The sequence below is a fragment of the Vulpes vulpes genome, chromosome 12 (assembly GCF_048418805.1).
Source record: "Vulpes vulpes isolate BD-2025 chromosome 12, VulVul3, whole genome shotgun sequence".
Taxonomy (NCBI): domain Eukaryota; kingdom Metazoa; phylum Chordata; class Mammalia; order Carnivora; family Canidae; genus Vulpes; species Vulpes vulpes.
In genome coordinates, this window is record NC_132791.1 from 158,687,357 (window position 1) to 158,706,428 (window position 19,072).

The following is a 19,072-nucleotide window of genomic DNA, read 5'->3' on the forward strand; positions in this document are numbered from 1 at the left end:
CCGTCGAGGGGACCGCCCCGCCAACGGCCCGGGCACCTGCACCGGAAGCGGAAATGGTTGGAGGCTCCTAGCTCCGCCCCGACGGCCATCTTGGAGGCTCCGGAGGCGGTGCCGCACGGGACAGAGCGGAAGTATTCGGCTGGCCCTTCCCGGACCGTGCGAAGCGCCGGCGCGGCCGCCTGCCCGCGTCCTCCTTCCCGCGGCCCTCGGAGACCGCGCTCGGCCGCAGGGAGCGGCGAGGTGCCGGCGGCGTCAGGGGTCCGGGCGGGCGGGGCTGGGAGCGGGGCGCGGGGCGGGCGCGGGGCTGGGGTCTCGGGGCCCCCGGGGGCGCGCAGGGACCGCCCCCCGCCCCTGCCCCCGCCCGCGGGCGCGGCCCGGGAGGGGTCGGCTGCCACCCTCCGGCTCGCGGGCGGACGTCCGCCCTTTCCTGTCGGGTCCCTGCTCGGTCCCGGGGCTGGTCTGCGGGGTCTGGGTGGGAGTGCGGCCGCTCAAGGTGATCTCAGGAACGCTGCAGGTTGCGGCCGCAGCAGCCCGGGCTCTCGGGCCCCCGCAGCCGCCCTCGTCCGGGGCCGCCGTCGGCTCCGCTCCCTCGTGTCCTCCGAGTACGGGCGGCCGGGAGCCCGAAGTTTTCCCGTGGACTTGGTCTTGCCCTCGGCGGGGATAGAGTCCCTTGAGCCAGCAGGTCTCGGAGGGCGGGGAGGTCAGGCCGGGGAGACCTCAGGGCGGCCGTGTCCGCAGGCGGGAGTCGCCGAGAACCAGTGAGTGACGTGCGGAAGGGCATTTGAGCGGAGGGAGCGGCACCGAGGTTGCAGGTGGGCCTGGAGGAGGAGCGAGTGGATGACCCGGATGCCCAGCTGGGCTCTGGAAATGCCGCGGTTGCTGTGTGCTGGGGCCGGGGGCCCGGGGCCCGGACGGGGCCCACAGAGATTCGTGCGCGGCCTCAGGCGTGACGCTCGCGGACTTTCCTTGGGACGCCTTTATTTTGTTTTTGACTGTTTTCTTTGTGATTGAGCATAAAGCACTTATATCCAACAGGTAGTTTATTGGCACCTTCTGTGTAGCAGGCCTTTTTAGGGGGCAGGACGCAACCGTGGCCCAGACAAGGTTCCCCCCCCCGCTCTAATAGGAAATAAAGAAACACTAGGAAGGTCGGAAAAGGTTGGTTATCTAAAGTAAAAACAAGGTGATGTGACCTGGGGATGGATGACAGGGCGGCCTTTCTGAAGAGGTGACCCTCAGACGGAGCAGAGGGAAGGGATCGCAGTGGGAGGAGCTGGGGGGAGCCTGGCCCCAACCCACAGGCATGGCCGCCCATCGGAGGAGGCCTCCCAGTCCCGGGGTGCCAGGTTCTCGGCGCTCACGGCCGGGTCCCTGCAAGGACCCTTTGAGGATGGTGCCCAGATGCTGTCACCCCATGTCGCAGCTTGGAATGAAGGGTCGCTTGTGCCACACTGCTATAGGAAGTGATGGAACCGGACTCCAGAAGGGGACAGCTTGACTCCGGAGTTGGTGTTGGCGTGCTTCAAGTCTCTGTGACAGCGGAGGCCATGCAACGATGTATGTGTTGCTTGTCAGACAATCAGCAGCTGGTAGGACGTTCATTTAAAAGCCACGGACGTCTCCAGCTAGAGTGCATGGGTCCAGGGCTCAACAGGCGTGTCCTCTGTGACAGTTTTTCCTGTTTCTGTTCAAGTAAAAGCATTTTCATGGTGAACGCTTGGTCCTAAATAAAAGAAGAAAATTGTGAAGATCCCCAGGACAAGGAGTATCACTGATGTAGCTTTCTGCTGCCCTGTCTCTGGCCCAGACAGGGAGGCTGGCCATCCCAGGGAATCTCATACAATATAGGATCCTCTCACCCAGGTGTAAAAGCGCACCTCCTGGAGACATGGGGCCCAGGGCCGTGATTCATCTGTTCAGTTCACTCAGTTGTCAGTACTTCCTGTGTCTTGTGAGGGCAAAGGGCATTTCTCCATCCCATTGACACTCCTGGCCCTCTGCCCATCCTATGGTGGCTCCGGCAACTGGTGTGACATAGACCGGATGCTGTGGCATGGCAGGGCTGCTCAGGTGGTCTCAGTATCTCAGTTGTAATTGGAAAGTTTTTCCTTTGAGGTCTAGAGTCACCTAAGCCTGCTGACTTCACGTTGAAAAGAGGATGTTCTGAGCATTTGCCTTGAGGATGTGATTGGGAACCATGGCCCCAGGCAGGTGTGGGTTCGGGTTGTAGCCACACATGCAAGCTGGCCGTTGGGGCCGCTGTAGCAGTTGTGAGCTGCCTGTCTGCATGGGACGGGCTGCTGTGTCCATGAGGCCACACCGCTATATAGCCCAGGTGCCTTGGACATAGGGAGCTGGAGTCTGTGTCTGCTTCCATGCCAAGACCTGTCGTGCTACTTACTGGGAAAGGTGCTGTGCATAGGTTTGGGGTGCAGCAGTGAGCTTCGCCTGGGCATCTTCACCAGCACCTCAATTCTCTGGTGTGGGCAACAGCATACTCCAATAGAGAAACTCCAGTCATGCAGAGCAGTTCCTGACCTTGGGTCAGTGGCTTGAAGTATTTGAGACTCGGTCCTCCTTAGCAAGATAGAGATAATGAAGCTCGCTTGGTTATCAGGTTCTCATCAGTTAGTTCCCCATGGAATCCACAGTGGCAGGCACATTGAAATGGTCAGGAGCAGATAGGATCAATTCCACTTAGAGATGACAAACTGGGGCACAGACGGTTGGCTCCCTCCCTGGAAATCGTGTGCATTTTCCTGTTCATGGGGTGGAGGACCAGGCCCTGAGAGGACCAGGGCTTGCCCAGCTGACTGCTGGTGTCCTGCAGAGGAGCAGCCTAGACAGAGCCCAGGGCTGGGCCCAGAGAAGAGGGGTTGCTGAGGGGAGCCCTAGGAATAGACCAGAGGAGGGAGACATGGGTGCAGCAGCCTGTAGTGTGGACCAGTACCAGGGAGACCATCCATAGGACTCCACGGTCAGCAGGGGCAGCTCCTGGGGACCAACAAGAGGGTGATATTAGCAGAAACAGTCCATCCAGTGCTGCTTTGTATGTCATGTACCATTCTGGCTCTCCACTGGGGTCACTTGTTTGTTTTTTGGTAAAGATTTTATTTATTTTAGAGTGAGGTGGAAAGACAGAGGCAGAGAGAATCTCAAGCAGACTCCCTGCTGAACATGGAGTCCTACACGGGCTCGATCTCACCACCTTGATGACCTGAGCTGAAACCAAAAGTCAAATGCTCCACCGATTGAGCCCCCCAGGGACCCCTCTTATTTCTTTTTCCTGGACGACTTATGGCAAAGACACTAGAAGGAACAAGTAGTGAATATTGAAAAAATTTGCCTGATGGCATTAATGAAATTAGGGCAAAGTGATAAGATCCTTGAATGTTTTTATTTAAAGTGTTTTGTTTCTCAGTTACAGAATGTCCGAAGGTGACAGTGTTGGAGATTCTGTCCATGGGAAACCTTCTGTCGTGTACAGATTTTTCACGAGACTTGGACAGGTTGGTTTTTCCACGGGTGAAAAAACTGACTTGATGAACAGATAATTGAGCTGAGGAAGAAAAGGTTGGCTCTAGGACATTTTTCTGCAGGGACCTGTGTGTTGGCCACTCGCTTTCCCAGCAGGAGTGTAGCGAGCCTTCCCACAGCCTCGGTTTATACTTTCCCTCTGCACAGCTGTAAAGTGCCAGACAGTGGTCTTGGCCTTGGGGCCACAGATGTTCTCTGCCATACACTTGTTTTCTGTCGGCCCCCCCCACCAACAACCTTTTAAGCCTTTGCTCCTGGGTGGCATGGCGGTGGCCCCTGCTGTGCTCTTACCGTCCTCTATCCCAGCTGCCCACCTCCATGTCCGCTTGGCAGGGGGAGGGGGGCTCTTATGCCCCCTGGCCCAGCTCTGCGCTGACCTGTGGGTTGTACCTGTGGGCTGTACCTGTGGGCTGTGCCAAGGCCTGCTACGGTCACGATCACACGTTGAGTACGGAAGTCTGGTTCAGTGAACAAGTGCATATACTGATATGATGTTTTGGTTTAGAATTAGAAATATATATTTTTAAAACTAAAAAAGAGTATTTGGAAAACTTTATAATTATTGAAGCCAGGCGGTGGGTACTTTTATGAACTATTGACATATTTCATTAAAAATTTAAAAATTTAAATTAATTTCAAAATTAAAATTAAACAGCACACATATGTTGCTAATTACATGTATCTGCGCACATGTATGTGTGTATATGGGTGAAGCCAAGGATTCCTTCTGGAAATTCCACACATGAGCTCCACACCTGCGGGAGGTCAGGCTGTGGCTGATTGGCCTGAGAGCAGAGGCAGGGTCCACCCTGGGGCCAGCTCGGGGAGGGGTTGGGAAGGGAATGAGGGAGCCCTCAGGCTGATGCTACAGGGTTGTCAGCTGTGAGAGATTGTTCTGTAACACTGTTGCTTGAGGGGTGGACCTGTGTCAGGAATTTGGGTTAATCGTAGTCACTGCTTTGTTGTTGCTGACCTAAAGTGCAGAGCAAGAGCTTGTGGAAGTATGCTTTTCGGTACACAGCGCAGAGTCTCCACAGTGCACGTGAACCCTTGTCTTTCCAGATCTATCAGTCCTGGCTAGACAAGTCCACACCTTACACAGCCGTGCGATGGGTAGTGACACTGGGCCTGAGCTTTGTCTACATGATTCGAGTTTACCTGCTACAGGTAGGTGTGGGCCGGGGGCCAAAGCCCATGCCATCTCTACGCCATCCAAATGTAGGCTTGGGTGGGGTGGTGGTTTTTCCCCCATTTCTGGAGTAGTAGGGTCCAGGGTGACGATGCAGCCTGTGCAGGCTGGCTAAAATTGACATTCCATTTACTGTAACAGTCTTCAGGGTTTTTGTTTGATTGGGACTCGGTCCATTCTCTGATGGAAAGAGAGACCCAGAGGCCTCAATTTAGGGGCACAGGCAGGATGGGGATACAGTTGTCTTCTAAACCAACTTCGTACCTGCTTTGGCACCCCTCAGGTGCGTCAGCTTCCCACATCTCATCTGTAATTTTCAGACTTGAGAAGGTTTAAGGCACAAGGATTTCATTGTGTTTGCACATGTTTTTGGCTTTTAAAATTGATAACGTGGTGCATTCTGGTCTAATTGGATAAACTTCATTTAGAAATGAGTTTAATTGCAAGTACACACATTGTACGATGTTGTACGGGTGTTCCATTTCTTTGCATCTCTTGAGGAGAGTTTGGCTCCACAACGTTTTTTTTTTTTTTTTTTCAAGACTTTATTTGAGAGAGCATGTGCCAGTGGGGGAGTGAGGGAAACAAAGGCAGAGGGAAAAGTACCAGATGCAGATGCAGGACTTGATCCCAGGACCTGAGAGCTGAAGGCTGATGCTTTACTGGCTGTGCCACCCGGGTGCCCCTCCGCAGCATTTCTTTAATCTCATTGTTGATTTCCTGATTTTCCGGTTCTGGATTTCTTCTGGGCACGTATTATTAACACCCCTGAGCAATGTGTGGCAGTGTGAGGGGTGCACCAGCACGAGTCATAGCCAGCGTATCCTGAGTGACGGCCCAGAGCCCATATTCCGGTTCAGGTGGCTGTTGGTAAGGCAGGGTCTGGGCCTGGGCCAGGTGTACACACCAGCGGCACCCGTTGCCCGGCCCACATCTGCCCCAAGGTGTGGCACGGCTCGGGCGTGTGACTTTCTGCTGCATGCCTGGTGGGGAGCTGGTGGCTTCCAGCGTTCTTTGCACCCACCCGGACCCTCGGAGAAGGTGGCTCTTTGTACTGCGGCTTGTCCACTGTCCCACTCACAAGGTACTTTGAGATAAACTGTCACTGTGCCTGTCACTTGTTGCAGTCCCCAGACTGGAGGTAGGTTGTGGGTGCTCTGAAGTTCAGCTGATACAAGGTTGTGAGTTACTGGAAGGGACTGGTTTGGAGCCTGGCTGCTGGGGGGCATCACTGATCGCGTGTCCTCCTCTTGCAGGGCTGGTACATTGTGACCTACGCCTTGGGAATCTACCACCTCAATCTTTTCATAGCCTTTCTCTCTCCCAAAGTGGACCCTTCCCTGATGGAGGACTCAGGTACAGTAGAGATTATCCACCTTGCTTCTGTCTGTTCGGGATGCTTGTGGTTTTGTAGATTTCACAGATTGCCTCATTTTCTCCACAAGTCTTTGAAATCTGAACTTCTGAGACTGTTCTCTCGGTTTTTAAAACAGACTGAGAATCTTGGATGTAGATGGAGTCATTAAACCTTTGTTGCCACGTGGGGTGGGTGTTCCCGCTACTCTGTGTTGTGGACGAGGGACTTGACCGAGATCACAGGCAGTGTGCATGCGAGGGAGGGTGGCACCCCCGCCACAAAGCCCGCATATTTGCGCTCCTTGGGTAGGTCCCCTTCCTGGGGACCAGCAGTGGCCACCGGGATACTGACCCTCCATGGTTGGGCACTGTTGATGGTGCACTCCCTGATTCCCCAGGATGACAAGTTGAAAAGTTCTTGGCTCACCCTGTTCCTGGCCAGACCTGGGCCAGGTAGGAGGGCCAAGTCCATACCTGCTTGTCCAGCTGGGGAGGAGGGAGGTGGGGGGGCACAAATGGGGAGTTGGTTGCTCCTGCCAGCACGTGTCACCACTGTTGGGAAAACCCAGGCGCAGTTGCCTGTGGGTGGATTCCTCTGTGCCGGCAGACACACACTCCCAAGTCCTAGATGCTTTCTCCATGCTGCTCAAGTTGTTACCAGCAGCCTGTGGTTTTTTCTCTATGGAGTATTTAATGAAAACCTTAAAGGAAACAACACTTCCATTTGTTGGCATTTGGGGGAATGAGAAGATGAGACCTGTTTCCTCTGTGTGTAGCTGGGGAAGACGCTTGCCTGGAGTCGGGTGGGGCAGGGTGGGGTGGGGCCAGGGCCAGGGCCAGGCAGGGTGGCTTGACTACACCCAGTTCAGTGGGGGTGGGGAGGTCAACCATGGGGGGGTGCTGAGTTGGACTCTCAGGAGTAGATATAGCTTTGTGTGTCTTTCCTGCCTCTCTTCTGTGAATGTTTTCTCTGCCTTTGTGTGCTACAATTGATGTGTGCCTCAAGATTGTTCTGCAGTTTAATTTTTATGCAATCATTTACAATGTGTAATTCTTTTAAAAAAGAAGTTCTATTTTGAATCTTCTAAAGCAGTGAATTGATTTCTGAATCAGCTGAAGGCTCCCATGTTGTGTTTGCTTAAATAACATAAATGTATGTTTCGTACGACAGGAGGGCTGGTTCAGAAGCTTTAGGGAGAAACTCATAAACGTAGTGATGGGAACAGATGGATGAGACGCCCGCTCCATCTCACTGACGTTCTGCCTTTCAGATGACGGCCCCTCATTACCAACCAAACAGAATGAGGAGTTCCGGCCCTTTATTCGAAGGCTTCCAGAGTTTAAATTTTGGTGAGTTAATTCTTAAGGGTAGTTGAGAAAGACACTTGTCCTTGGTGTGGCTAATAAGACTGAGAACAGAGGGGTTTTGTTCTCATTAGCCAGCAAAGACTTCTTAAAGAAATGAGCGTTTTATTGTGTGTGTTCTGAACATTCATCCCAAGTGTGATGCTGTGCTTGGCTGGGTGTGGAGGCAGGTCACAGGGGCCTCTCAGAGATCGCAGTGCCTGCTGGCTTCTCTCACTTGAAAGTGAGCACCAGTGCTCTTTGCTTCCGGGGCAGAGGGTCCTGTGTATGTTGCTGTCATGGGCCTCAGGAGGGATGTGTGTGTAGGGTCTGGCTGCCTTGGGCAGACTGGCTGGCCTGTGTGCTGCTCCTCACACGGCACCCCTTCTGATTGCTGGCATGAGCGGACAGCCTCCTCCACCCTCCTGCTTGAGGTGTCTGTGCAGATCCAGGACAGGTGCAGCCTTGGGGACATCTGCCTTCACTGGAAGTGCTACGCTCTGGGGAGGGGCTTGGATGGGACTTGGCTTGTCCCCCAGGCCTCCTGGAGGTAGTGACATCTGTGTGATGTTGCACGAGGACAAGTGTGACAGGTGGACAGGTGACCCCTGCTGTCATGCATGAAACATGCATGAAGGTGACCCTCACAGCGTAAAGGCTGTGACCTTGTCTGTCATGTATTTGCTGGAGCAAAGAACCGAGGGGAACAAGCTGCTGCACCTCTACTTTGCTTCCTGGTGCCGTGTGTGGTGTGTGGCAGGTACTTTGCAAGTCTGCCAAGTCTGCTGGTTGGCTGTGAAGGGCATCAGCTGGGGGAGCTGCTGGGGGAGCAAGCAGAAAGCAGGCAAGACGGCCCTGCAAGTCCCCCGGGAAGCTGGCCTTCGTCCTGCGGGAAAGGGAGCACCCAGGAGCATTTCCAGTATGGCTGGGAGTCCAGTGGGCTAGGCCTGAGCTGGAGGGAGTTGCCTGGCTGGGGTGCCACCAGGGTCTTGTGAGCGATGCACAGCCTGGGGCGGGGGGCTAGTCCAGGTGGCAGACCCAAGGCGCCTGGGCTGGCCTTAGCAGCCTCTTCACTAAATGTTTCATGCTCTGTAATTTTGGAAGCACACTGGGGGCTTTCAAGGGGCCGAGGGAATGCCGTGTCTGGTTGCATGTGGTGCGCCCTGTAGAAACACACCTCCAGTACTGCCCCACGAGGGGTGCTGCCGTGGCCCCAGGCCACACTGACCACCTCCCCTGCTTTAAGGCACGCGGCGACCAAGGGCATCCTCGTGGCCATGGCCTGCACCTTCTTTGAGGCTTTCAATGTCCCAGTGTTCTGGCCCATCCTGGTGATGTACTTCATCATGCTTTTCTGTATCACCATGAAGAGGCAAATAAAGGTGAGCACGGGTGGGCACTGCCGCACGGGGAAGCGCCGAAAGCCCTGCTTGGATCTTCCTGGTCTGTACTTGGAGCATCATGAAGCTCTGTGCAGGTTTGCAACAGGGACGCGGCACATCCCCTTCCCACCAAGGTGGCCCAGCGCAGATCTGGCCCACAGTGCGGTTGTCCAGCCCACGGACAGCTCTCTGGGGGCCTGGCTGGGAAAGGCCCTGTTCTGCCATGCTGTCCTCACTGCCATGTCGTCCTGGGGGTTCAGAGCCCAGGGCCCACTGGACAGTCCCCATGTATTGTGCTGACTTTACCTTCAGACAGATCCCAGGGCAGCTTTATCCCCCCCACTCCTCTGGTAGATCCCAGGGTCCCCCGCCCAGCCCTAGCCCTTCTGCATGCACAAGGTCACGGAACCTCTCCCAGACCCTCGGGATTTCCAGAGCCCGGCTCACTGGGCCCCAGGAGGGTTTTACTGTGTCACTTTGTGTCATTGGCGGGGAGGGGACTTGCCCTTGTGTAGGGAAGATCAGGACTCAGATTTGGAGAAAACATAGTTCATCACGAAGCCATTCTAAAATGAGTTTGTTTGTCCCCAGCACATGATAAAGTACCGGTACATCCCATTCACGCATGGCAAGAGGACATACAAGGGGAAGGAAGACGGAGGCAAGACGTTTGCGAGCTAGACACTTGGCCCAGCCCGTCACAGTCTGGGGACGGTTCTCAGCCATTGTAACAATGCCTTCTTCCTTCACATAAAGTAGTTGATTTCGAGGGAGTCGAATTTTCTTTTTAAAAAGGAGCTTCAATTATTTGTAACTGAAATATCAGGTTCTTGAAGAAACTGACATTTAAACCAAATTGCATTGATTTATTTTTCAGTGACATTCAAGTGTTCAAACGGACAGAATTCTAGTAAACTGCTGGTGGGGTGGACAGTTGAGCAGGGGTATGGGGAGGGATGGGCGGTCTCGGTTGTCGTGTGGCCTTGGAACGGACCTGCGCTGAAGGAGCCGGGTTGCACCCCAGCTGCCCCAACCAGGACACCCTTGGCCACATCACTCAGCTGGAGGATGATGCTAACCTGATTCCTGTGCGTTGGAAGAACATTTGAAAGGTGATTTCTGAGTAACTCTGGGGTTCTAATGCCAGTTTCCCAATTTTATCTCACCAGAGATGTTTAAAGTTGGTCTCTATCATAATGACTCAAAACTTTGTTCTTAATTACCATGATTGCTTTTTGGGGGCCTGGAATTATAAATATATATATTATATTTTAATTGTTTGGAATTATTTTGACACATTTCTTTGATACCTGAAGAGTTGTTTTTGATTAATTTGAAGTTCTCATGCAGTGGCCCCTTTACAGAACAACTGGTAAGGGCAGACCAGTTTGTGGGTTTTAACATGGCTTCTCACTTTCTACAGGAAAACAGAACTCTGACCCGCATGTCAACTTTTTTGATGTGATAAAAACAAATACTCGTAAACATTTTACTAAGTGACTTTTTAATTCCAACTTTATTAAAGACAGTGTCCCCTTTCTTGTGGAGTCTTTATGTGAAACACTATACAGCTTACTGCCTGTGAGTAAGCCCAGCTGGGAGGTGCACTGAAATTCCCCAGGCTGAGCTGGAACAGTCACTGGGGCACAGGTGCCAAGGTACAAGCCCATGGGTGTCCTCCAGCAGTGCAGACTCATAGCTCTGACCAGTTTTCCATCCGTCCTAGGGGTTTAGGCACTGAATATGTTCACTGGCTTTTTGGAGCCAATTTTTACATATCTAAAGTGGCACTCCTCTTGCTTCTAAGAGGCCACATGAAGATCTTTCATACACCTGATCCCATGTTTAAACCTTGGTACTTAAATGTTCTGAATGGGTTCAGTACCTTTGATACCTCTGGTCAGATTCCAGAGCCATTTGCATAGGCCTCTGCCAGAAGCCAGAACTGTGGCCTCACACCAGGGTTGGGACATCCTGACTGCAGGTTTTTGCCCTTTATGAAGGTGATCTTTGGTTCACCCTTAGGGCCTTCTTAATATACCTTTGCTTCCGTGGAGCTCGTTTCTTAAGGGAGCTTATGGCAAAGTCTGGTCTTTTGCACAAGTTAATACTTTTAAAGACCTGAAAGTAACAAAGAAGTGGCAGGAAGTAGGCTGGGCACAGCAGTGACCTGGCACAAATAGCCAGCTTCCCAGGCCTTGGGGAGAGCTGAACTCTGAGAGGCAGCTGTGGGGCAGGTGTGGAGAACCTGAGCAGCCTGGCACCACATCCCCAGGTTCCAAGCAGAGCTCAGCCAGGATGCAGACTGCCACTGTCTAAAATGGGAAACAAACTTGAATGCATATTAAAAGACAGGTACCACATGTCTTAAGTGGAGATAAAGCATCTTGGAGTTCTACTCCCGTGAATGGATGTGCCCGAGCCACCAAGCAGCCTGGCTCTGGTGACGATGGCAAAGTTTCCAGGTTGTCGGTGCTGGTGGACGGACCACTGGTGACCCTCGTCCACTCTTCCCCACACTTGCCCATTCAGGTCAAACCCCAACCCTTTGCCTGAGAATCTTTCTCATCATATGAATGTTGGTCCTGTTTCTGAAACTCATTTTCCAAACCAGTTTGAGGAAAGGAGGGGAAACTAACCTTGTCCGAGAGTCTAGCTGTTGAAGAAGTGACCCCAGTGTGTCACAGGGGGTGTGTGGTGTGGCCCCCCAGGTGGGCTCTGCTCCGACTGCTGCTTGCCATCTACACCGTGCGCTTAGGGGTTCACTGGGTGGGTGGGCCACACTCAGCCCAAAGGCTTGGACCAGCCATCTTCCAGGCAGATCCGGCCTCTGTCCTCCTGAGCTGCTGGCATAGTCTCTTAATGTGACAGGAGATAAAATTTGAGAATTCTAGGACTTCTGTGCACATAAAGGTAACTTTGAGAGATTACGTCTATCCCCCGACGTTAAGGAAAACTCCTGGGCTCCTGTCCTTGGTCAGGTTAGCGATAGTGCCGCAGGTAGACGAGCTTCTGGGGAGGGAACTTCTCCCTGCAGAGAGGGCATTCTGTCTGCAGAGAGGGGCGGGGGTGTGTGTGTGTCACATTGGCTGTGGCCAGCAGAGCCCCCTTCCCAGGCCCTCCCGCACTGGCATCTGCAATGACACATGCAATGTACACACACCTCTATTCATTTCAATGAAGACAATTTAAAAAAAATCACTTTTCTCAGAAGTCACAAACCTGAGGAGAAGGCCTTAACCCTGGAGAGTGGGGCAGGAGCAGTGACCAGGCCAGGGAGGCAGCCCTGCCCCTAAGGACAGGTTGCAATCTCTTGTCCCCAGGAAGGCCAGTTCATCTCCCCACAGGCGTTCCTTCCTGGGGCTGGCCACTTACAGGAGGTGGCACCTGTGTTCTGGGGGGAACGGGGAAAGGGGGGGCAGGGGTCCCAAAGAGGAGGCTGTGCAATCACAGCTGTGGGACCCACATAGCACAGACATTTCACAGGTGCTAATTTTATACCAGCTCCAGCTGGGCCCTGAGGCCATAGCCACTGTGAACCCTGGACACAGGCTCTGAGGGGGGCCCCTTGGCCGGCTGGTACTGGTAGATGCCCTCAGGGAAGAAAGTGAACAGGCCACTTCAACTGTGGGGTGCACATCACCACCTCATCTGTGCAGCCCTTCCCACCCTGAGCCTGGGTGGCAGGGCTGGTGGGGGCCCAGGAACCCACCATCCCTTGCTCTGGTCACCTGGTACCACCCTGAGGTCTTGAAAGGCTGGGGCAAGCGGCTCTGCATTCTGAGGGCTCCCATGTGGGTGGTCGTGGTGGGGCATCCTGGACAGAGCCCCGCGTGTGCTGGCAAGCCAGGGCTCCCAAGGAGTGGCAGGATGGGGGAGACTCCAGGAAGGGAGCCTCATAGCCCGACCGCTGCCCGCCTCCCCACGATGCCTCAGATGCACAGTGCAGCATGCTGACTGACTCCAGATCTGTCCCGTATACTGCTCACATAAGGAGCTTTAGAAAGATACCCAGCCTTCCATCCCTCCTGAGAGGTGCCTGGGCCAGGCTTCTGGATTCCTGGGCGGCCGCCTGGGCCAGCCCATGTACTTGCTCACAGAGCCCGTGCACGCCCACCTTGGTGTCGCACCACTGGGTGATGCACTCCCAGCAGAACAGATGGCCGCAGGGTGTGGCGGTGGAGTGTCTGCGTTCTTCTAGGCACAGCGTACACACGGAGTTCCTGGAAATGGCTTTCTCTTCCATGTGGCTCCTGGGGGAAGGGGAGGGAGACACCAAAATTTACCCTCAGAAGCCCTTGCAAAATGTGGCCCTTGCTCGGAGCCATGGTCTGCTTAGCGCCCAGCCACTGCCCCCACCTCCCAGGCTGGAGCAGCTGAGCTAGGACCTTGTGCCCTCCTGCCGCCCCCACACCTGCGGTGAGACAGGCCGCGGTGCAGCTTCCACTCCCGCCGGGCGCGCTGCCTCTGCCGGAAACCGTACAGCTGCAGACCCACGGACAGGGCCAGGTGCACCAGGGAGACGAGCCCTAGCAGCCTGTAGCTTTCTCGAGCCCTCAGGTCCTCCACAGCCGGGGAGCGGACACGAAGCTGTGGAGGACCCCAAGACACAGTCACATGATCAGCTGGCACAAAGCACTGAACAGCCTAGGGGCCAGGCCTCCCAGTGGCACTAGAGTGCCCCATAGGATGAGGCCAAAACCCGCCCTCCTGGGACAGGGGCGTGGGGGACAGGAAATGACGAGGGCATCTCCGCTGAGTGCTGAGCGAGGCGAGGAAGACGGCCATAGGGCTCCAAGTCTGCAGTCACTCTGGCTGCAGAGGAGGACTTGGGAGGTGAGGTCCATCAGTGGAACTACATCTCAGAGAATAAGGCACTGGCAAAGAATCCTGAGAAAAACTGCCTGGGGGATGAGAGGCAAAGTCTCACAAGTAGACATTGCCAACCAGGCTCTCTCTCACATAAAGAGAAGTTTCTGGCTTTCAAAAGGGAACCCAATTCCCCCAGGGACGCTGGACCACCCAGTGCAGTGCAGCTAGCGATGCATGAAGGCAAAGTCAGCTCCTCTCCACCTCTGGTCTCCCTTCCCTCAGCCTGGGAACCCCCCAATCACACCCTGTGCCCATGCAGGGAAGGCCCCAGGAGAGTTTGAGGCTGTGTTTCCAGCCCCCATGTGGCAGCTCAGAACACACCCCAGCCACTGCTGGGGGCCCGGAGCCATTGGCTCCTGTAAGTGTGCACCCTGAGGGCAGGGACTGGACTGGACAGGAGGGAGGCACATGCTTAGGACAGTGCTGCCAAGCTAGGCAAGAAAGGGGGTGACCCTCCAGTGATCAGGCGCCGGAGCTGAGACTTTCCGGGTGAATCCGGGAGCAAAGGCACCAGGTGAGAAACAGGAGGAAAGGCTGGATGGCAGGCTCAGGTCAGGGAAGGTCCTCGCAGTGACAGGAGGCATCACTACACCTGACCCTCCAACAGGGCAGCTGGGAAGGAGCAGACATGGAGCCCAGGGGCCTGGATCCTCAGGCAGGCTCCCAGTGCTGGCTGTGGGGAGGCTGGCACGCCTCACACTCAGGGTTGACTTTCTGGGATCTTTCAAGCAGACGTGATAAAACCCATGTTTCTCAGTAAAGAACCTTGGCTCTGGCCCTGTAATCATGCTGGTGGGCAGAAACCCTAAAAACAGAGTCGAACAAGTGTGGACAGCCCTGAAAACTTACATAAGTGACTCCTGTGAGCCTCTTGGCCAGGTGGTAGAAGGCACCGTGGATGTAGAACCAGGCGACATGCAGCCGCTGGAGGCCACTGAGGCCTTGCCTCAACACCATCACGGCCTGCAAGAAGGTCCTCTTCTGCGGCTCCGTCAGGGGGGCCACCTGCTGGTGTACCCAGTGCCTTGCCCCCGACCGGCCACGCCCCCCGAGGACCAGGCTGCCCTGTGAGGGCCTGGCGCTGTCGACATCGGCCTGCAGCTCACATTCCAGGTGCCGCAGGGCCTTGTCCAACAGGTACGGCAGGAGGGTGTGCAAGGCGACCAGCACACCACGGCGCAACCTTGAGGGCACTCTGCTCTGGGACGGGTCCACCTGGATGACACCGACATACTCCTCCCCGAGGGTCTGGTAGCCTGCCAGATACCGAGGTGGGAGTGACTCACATGAAAAATTAAGGCAGGGATCTGCCATCCTTCTCTCTGTACTGGATTTTGCTCTCAGGTCCCTGCCTTTCCTCTAGAGCGCAACGCTCCACGGGGGCCGCCCCTGACCTTGCCCTGTGACAGAGCTCAGTCCCGGCATCCCCCATTGAGCCAAGGGGCTCAGCCACAGAGAAACAGTCCCTGGGCACCCTGGCCAGCATGCAAGATGAAGGGCCCCGGGAACACAAAAAGGAAGAGAGAAGATGAGAAACTTAGGGCCGGGCCTGGCCTCCAGAGGAGGGCCTCGGAGTTCCCTCCTTCCCTGAGACTACCTCCGGGCTACGCCGGGGCCCCCCGGGGAAGGCCTCCGGGGCTACTTGTTCGGCCGGCAGCACCCCCACCGCCCTCCGGGCTTGGGTGTTGGGGGCCCCTTGGTCTCAGGGTCCCACCAGAGCTGCCACCTGCAAACGTGGTGAGGCCAAAGTAGGCGACGTCCGACAGCAGCTCCACCTCTCTCCTGCACTCCAGCCACCTCTTTGCACCTGAGACCGGGAGGCGGGGCGCGGTGAGGGTCCGGCCGGGGCTTCCCGCTCCTCCACCGGGCTGACTCGTCATGGCCTCCGGGCTGCTCCGGGTCTCCCCCCGGCCGCCCCCTGCCCCGCACCTGCAGCCAGGTACCCCCCGGCCCCTCGGGAGGGCCGCCAGGACGTGTCTGGGATCCCGGCCACCCCCGTGAGAGGGGAGGCGTCCACCGGGCCCCCGGGAGGGACGTTCGGACGATCGCGCGGCGGGTGTTCGTAAAGCGCCCACAACGGCATTTGGCGCAGAACAAGTGAAGCGTCAGGGACCCACCAGCCGTTTCTTCCGCTCGCACGTCGGCGCCGCCCCGCGGACCCCGGTCCCCGCACGCACGCACTCCCGGGTCCCCGCTGCCCCGTCCCAGGCCCCGGCTCACCCGCCAAGCTGTGCAGGGCGCTGCCCGCCGCGCTCCGCAGCCCGCCGCGGTAGTAGTCGTCCTTCTGCGCCGCGCGAACCACTTCCGCCGGGCTGGCGGCCGCGGGACTCATGGCGGCGGCTCCCAGGACCGGCCACGAGCCTGGTCACGCCCACGAGGGGGGCGGTGCCTGATGACGCAAGCGTGCGGCTCACACCTTGTGCGTCAGAGCGCGGGGGCGGGGCCTGGGCGGTGCGGGCGGCGCGGGCGGCGGGAGGGACGGGTGCCCGCTAGGGGCGGACCGTGCGGGCTAGGGGCGGGGCCTCGAGGAGCCGCGAGGGGCGGGGGGCGACGTGGACGCTCGCGGGGATCCGGGGCGGGGCTCCGAGGGGCGGAGGGGGGGGGGCGACGTGGAGGCGGGGCGGGGCTGGGGCGGGCTGGGGCGGGGCCTCGAGGAGCCGCGAGGGGCGGGGGGCGACGTGGACGCTCGCGGGGTCCGGGGCGGGGCTCCGAGGGGGCGGAGGGGGGGCGATGTGGACGCGGGGTGGGGCTGGGGCGGGGCTGGGGCGGGGCTGGGGCGGGCTGGGGCGGGGCCTCGAGGAGCCGCGAGGGGCGGGGGGCGACGTGGACGCTCGCGGGGATCCGGGGCGGGGCTCCGAGGGGCGGAGGGGGGGGGGCGACGTGGAGGCGGGGCGGGGCTGGGGCGGGCTGGGGCGGGGCCTCGAGGAGCCGCGAGGGGCGGGGGGGCGACGTGGACGCTCGCGGGGATCCGGGGCGGGGCTCCGAGGGGGCGGAGGGGGGGCGACGTGGACGCGGGGTGGGGCTGGGGCGGGGCCTCGAAGAGCCGCGAGGGGCGGGGGGCGACGTGGACGCTCGCGGGGTCCGGGGCTCCGAGGGGCGGAGGGGGGCGACGTGGACGCGGGGCGGGGCTGGGGCGGGGCTGGGGCGGGGCCTCGAGGAGCCGCGAGGGGCGGGGGGCGACGTGGACGCTCGCGGGGTCCGGGGCGCGGCTCCGAGGGGGCGGAGGGGGGCGACGGGGTCGCGGGGGTGGGCCGTAGCCGGCCAGATTCCAGGCCCGGGAGTGGGGTTTCCCTCCGGAAGCTGGTGTGTCGGGTCGCGGAGAGCGGGGCCCCGCCCCTCAGCCACCCGCTCCCGGAGGGGCTCAGACGCTGGCCGCCGCCGCACTCGCGCGGGGAGGGGGGGAGGGGAAGGGGAGGGGGGGAGGGGAATGGGAGGGAGGGAGGAGGAAGGGCGGGGCTGTGCCGGGTGCGGTCGGGGCCCCACCCGACTGACCTGGGGAGGGAGCCGCTGGCCCTTTCGGCTCTAGAGCGCCTCGCTTCGGGGCTAGGGAGCCTCGGAGCCCAGGAGGGTGCGGGGCGGGACGGGCGCCACTCTGGGCCGCCCCTCTGCTGCCGCTGGCAGGAACTGACGGCTGCGGCGCGGCTGCGGGGACTGGCTCAGGGCTCGTCCGGAGGTCCCGGGCTGTAGGCAGGCCCCTTAGAGGGAAGGCACTGCCCGGTGGTTCCCGTAGTCCCTGCTGCTCCTGAGGCCCCGTGCCCACGCCCCTGTTTCCTGGAGGCAGAGGCTGCCTGAAGCTTCGGTTGGCACCCAGGGTAGACCCTTCAGCCCTGGGGGGTGTGGGCAGCCGAAAGACCCTGCGGCTTTCTCAAGTTTCTGGCCAATTCCATATACTAGTCTGCGGCGCTGAGCTCTTTCCTGGTCCCAAAGACGCCCGGCGTGTGGGTTTGCACAGGCAGGCTCAGTGTCCAGCGGCCCCCAGTGGACTCTGGTGGAGGTTCCCTTCCCTCCCTGGCCGGTTGCGCCCACGGGTGGGTCCTGCTCAGGACTGCACCTTCCCAACAACTCACCAGGTCAGCCCCACGCCTGGACAGGGCAAGGCCAGAAACGGTGTGACCAAGTGTGTGTTCTGGGCAGGCGGGACCTGGGTCCGCCCTGCTCAGACTCAGTCTCCCTGGTGTTGCAGCAGGTCCTTGCTAGGAGGACTTGGGGCTGGAGTCAGTGCAGAACGGCCAGCAGGTGGTGCCGTTGGCCCATCGCTATCTGCTCTACCGGGTCAGTGTGTAGAATTTTAGGGGATTGGGGAGTGAGTTTCACCGCAAAGAGAGAATCTGGATCAGAATTCAAGGGGTGGCGGAGTGACCCTGAGCCCCTGTGGCAGGAAGGTAGAGAGCCGTGTGGACGTCAGGGACGTGGCTGGCGTGCCGGCTGGAGCTGGCTGTCGGGAGTCCAGCCCCAATGTGGGGCTGCCGTCCCCTGGCTGGGCCTGCAGTCAGGGGCCGCTCTGTTCACCTAAGTGTGCTGCTTCCCGTGTCCAGTGGAAGCCAAGCCACGGGCCGTGCTGAGCAGACGTTGCCCAGGTGTCCTTTGACGTTCCCAGCTGTGATTTCAGCAGGCTATTGATCACTTCCAGAGAGCTTTCACACACATTCTGCCTTAATCCTCTGAAATGGGACTGCTGGTAGAATTAGTTGGTGTTTATTAGGAGGCTGCTGTGGTGTTGCACGAGTCCCCTGGGCCACAGGCCACCCTTTGAGCAGGAGTGTGATTCTCAGCACGCTGTGTCCCTTATCCCTCCTCCAGGACACCTGCTCTGGCCCATCCCTGAGCCCTGTCGCATACCTCACCCCCCACCCCTGGTTCCCTGCCTCATCTCCCACCTCCACCAGGCAGCAGCCTAGGGGGCAAGCCAGTGGTCAGCTGGCCAGCTTGTCTGTGCCCCTCTGCTTCACCAGAGAGGCTAGCTTTGCCTGGCGTAATCTTCCTGCACGGCTGGTTGTTGTATCGCCAAGGCTAGAGCACTTAGGCACTCAAGAGAAACACGGTGGGTCAGCTTGTCCCTGTTCTCACTAAGGTGGTCTCAGCACATCCCCTAATCCCCAGGGCTTGGGATCATTTTGTCACATGCCAAGTGGGATGCACCCAGTTCTGGGACTGGGAGTGGGCGCTTTCCAGGCAGAGATGTTGGGGGACACAGGATGTCTGGGTGCTGGGCCTGGGTGCCCCTGACTGGGCATGCACCCTGGTGGTGCAGAGAGGTGGGCACTGCTGCCTTTTATGGGGAGCGGCTCCTGAACAAACCCGGAGAACAGGTTCCTCTACCCTGTGGCTGCCTGGAGGGCTCAGAGCCCCAGGAATGCACCTCACTCCACCAGATTGTACGGGTGTGCAGTGG

General features: G+C 58.0%; 2 protein-coding genes across 7 annotated transcripts; one reads left to right on the forward strand and one right to left on the reverse strand.

Moving 5' to 3' along the window:
• The first annotated feature begins 11 nt into the window (after nt 1-11).
• Nucleotides 12-10,347, forward strand: RER1 (retention in endoplasmic reticulum sorting receptor 1). 5 transcript variants are annotated; one of them, XM_026005175.2, is made up of 7 exons: nt 12-240; nt 3,422-3,509; nt 4,600-4,704; nt 5,983-6,082; nt 7,354-7,432; nt 8,673-8,808; nt 9,400-10,347. In XM_026005175.2, exons 2-7 carry the CDS (start codon nt 3,429-3,431, stop codon nt 9,487-9,489), a joined length of 591 nt encoding a protein of 196 aa, XP_025860960.1. In that variant the 5' UTR covers nt 12-240; nt 3,422-3,428; the 3' UTR covers nt 9,490-10,347. The 5 variants fall into 5 exon arrangements, with proteins under 5 accessions (XP_025860960.1, XP_025860963.1, XP_072587158.1 ...); XM_026005178.2 differs by having other exon boundaries at nt 94-240; nt 3,428-3,509; XM_072731057.1 differs by having other exon boundaries at nt 108-258.
• PEX10 (peroxisomal biogenesis factor 10) lies at nt 10,296-17,640 on the reverse strand. Of its 2 annotated transcripts, none has more exons than XM_026005173.2 (7): nt 17,173-17,640; nt 15,901-16,069; nt 15,407-15,487; nt 14,530-14,936; nt 13,223-13,398; nt 12,926-13,061; nt 10,296-11,859 (listed from the first exon to the last, which is right to left on the reverse strand). In XM_026005173.2, the coding sequence occupies exons 2-7, from the start codon at nt 16,010-16,012 to the stop codon at nt 11,791-11,793; spliced, it is 981 nt and encodes a 326-aa protein (XP_025860958.1). In that variant the 5' UTR covers nt 16,013-16,069; nt 17,173-17,640; the 3' UTR covers nt 10,296-11,790. The 2 variants fall into 2 exon arrangements, with proteins under 2 accessions (XP_025860958.1, XP_025860959.1); XM_026005174.2 differs by having other exon boundaries at nt 10,296-11,942.
• Nucleotides 17,641-19,072: the final 1,432 nt, after the last annotated feature.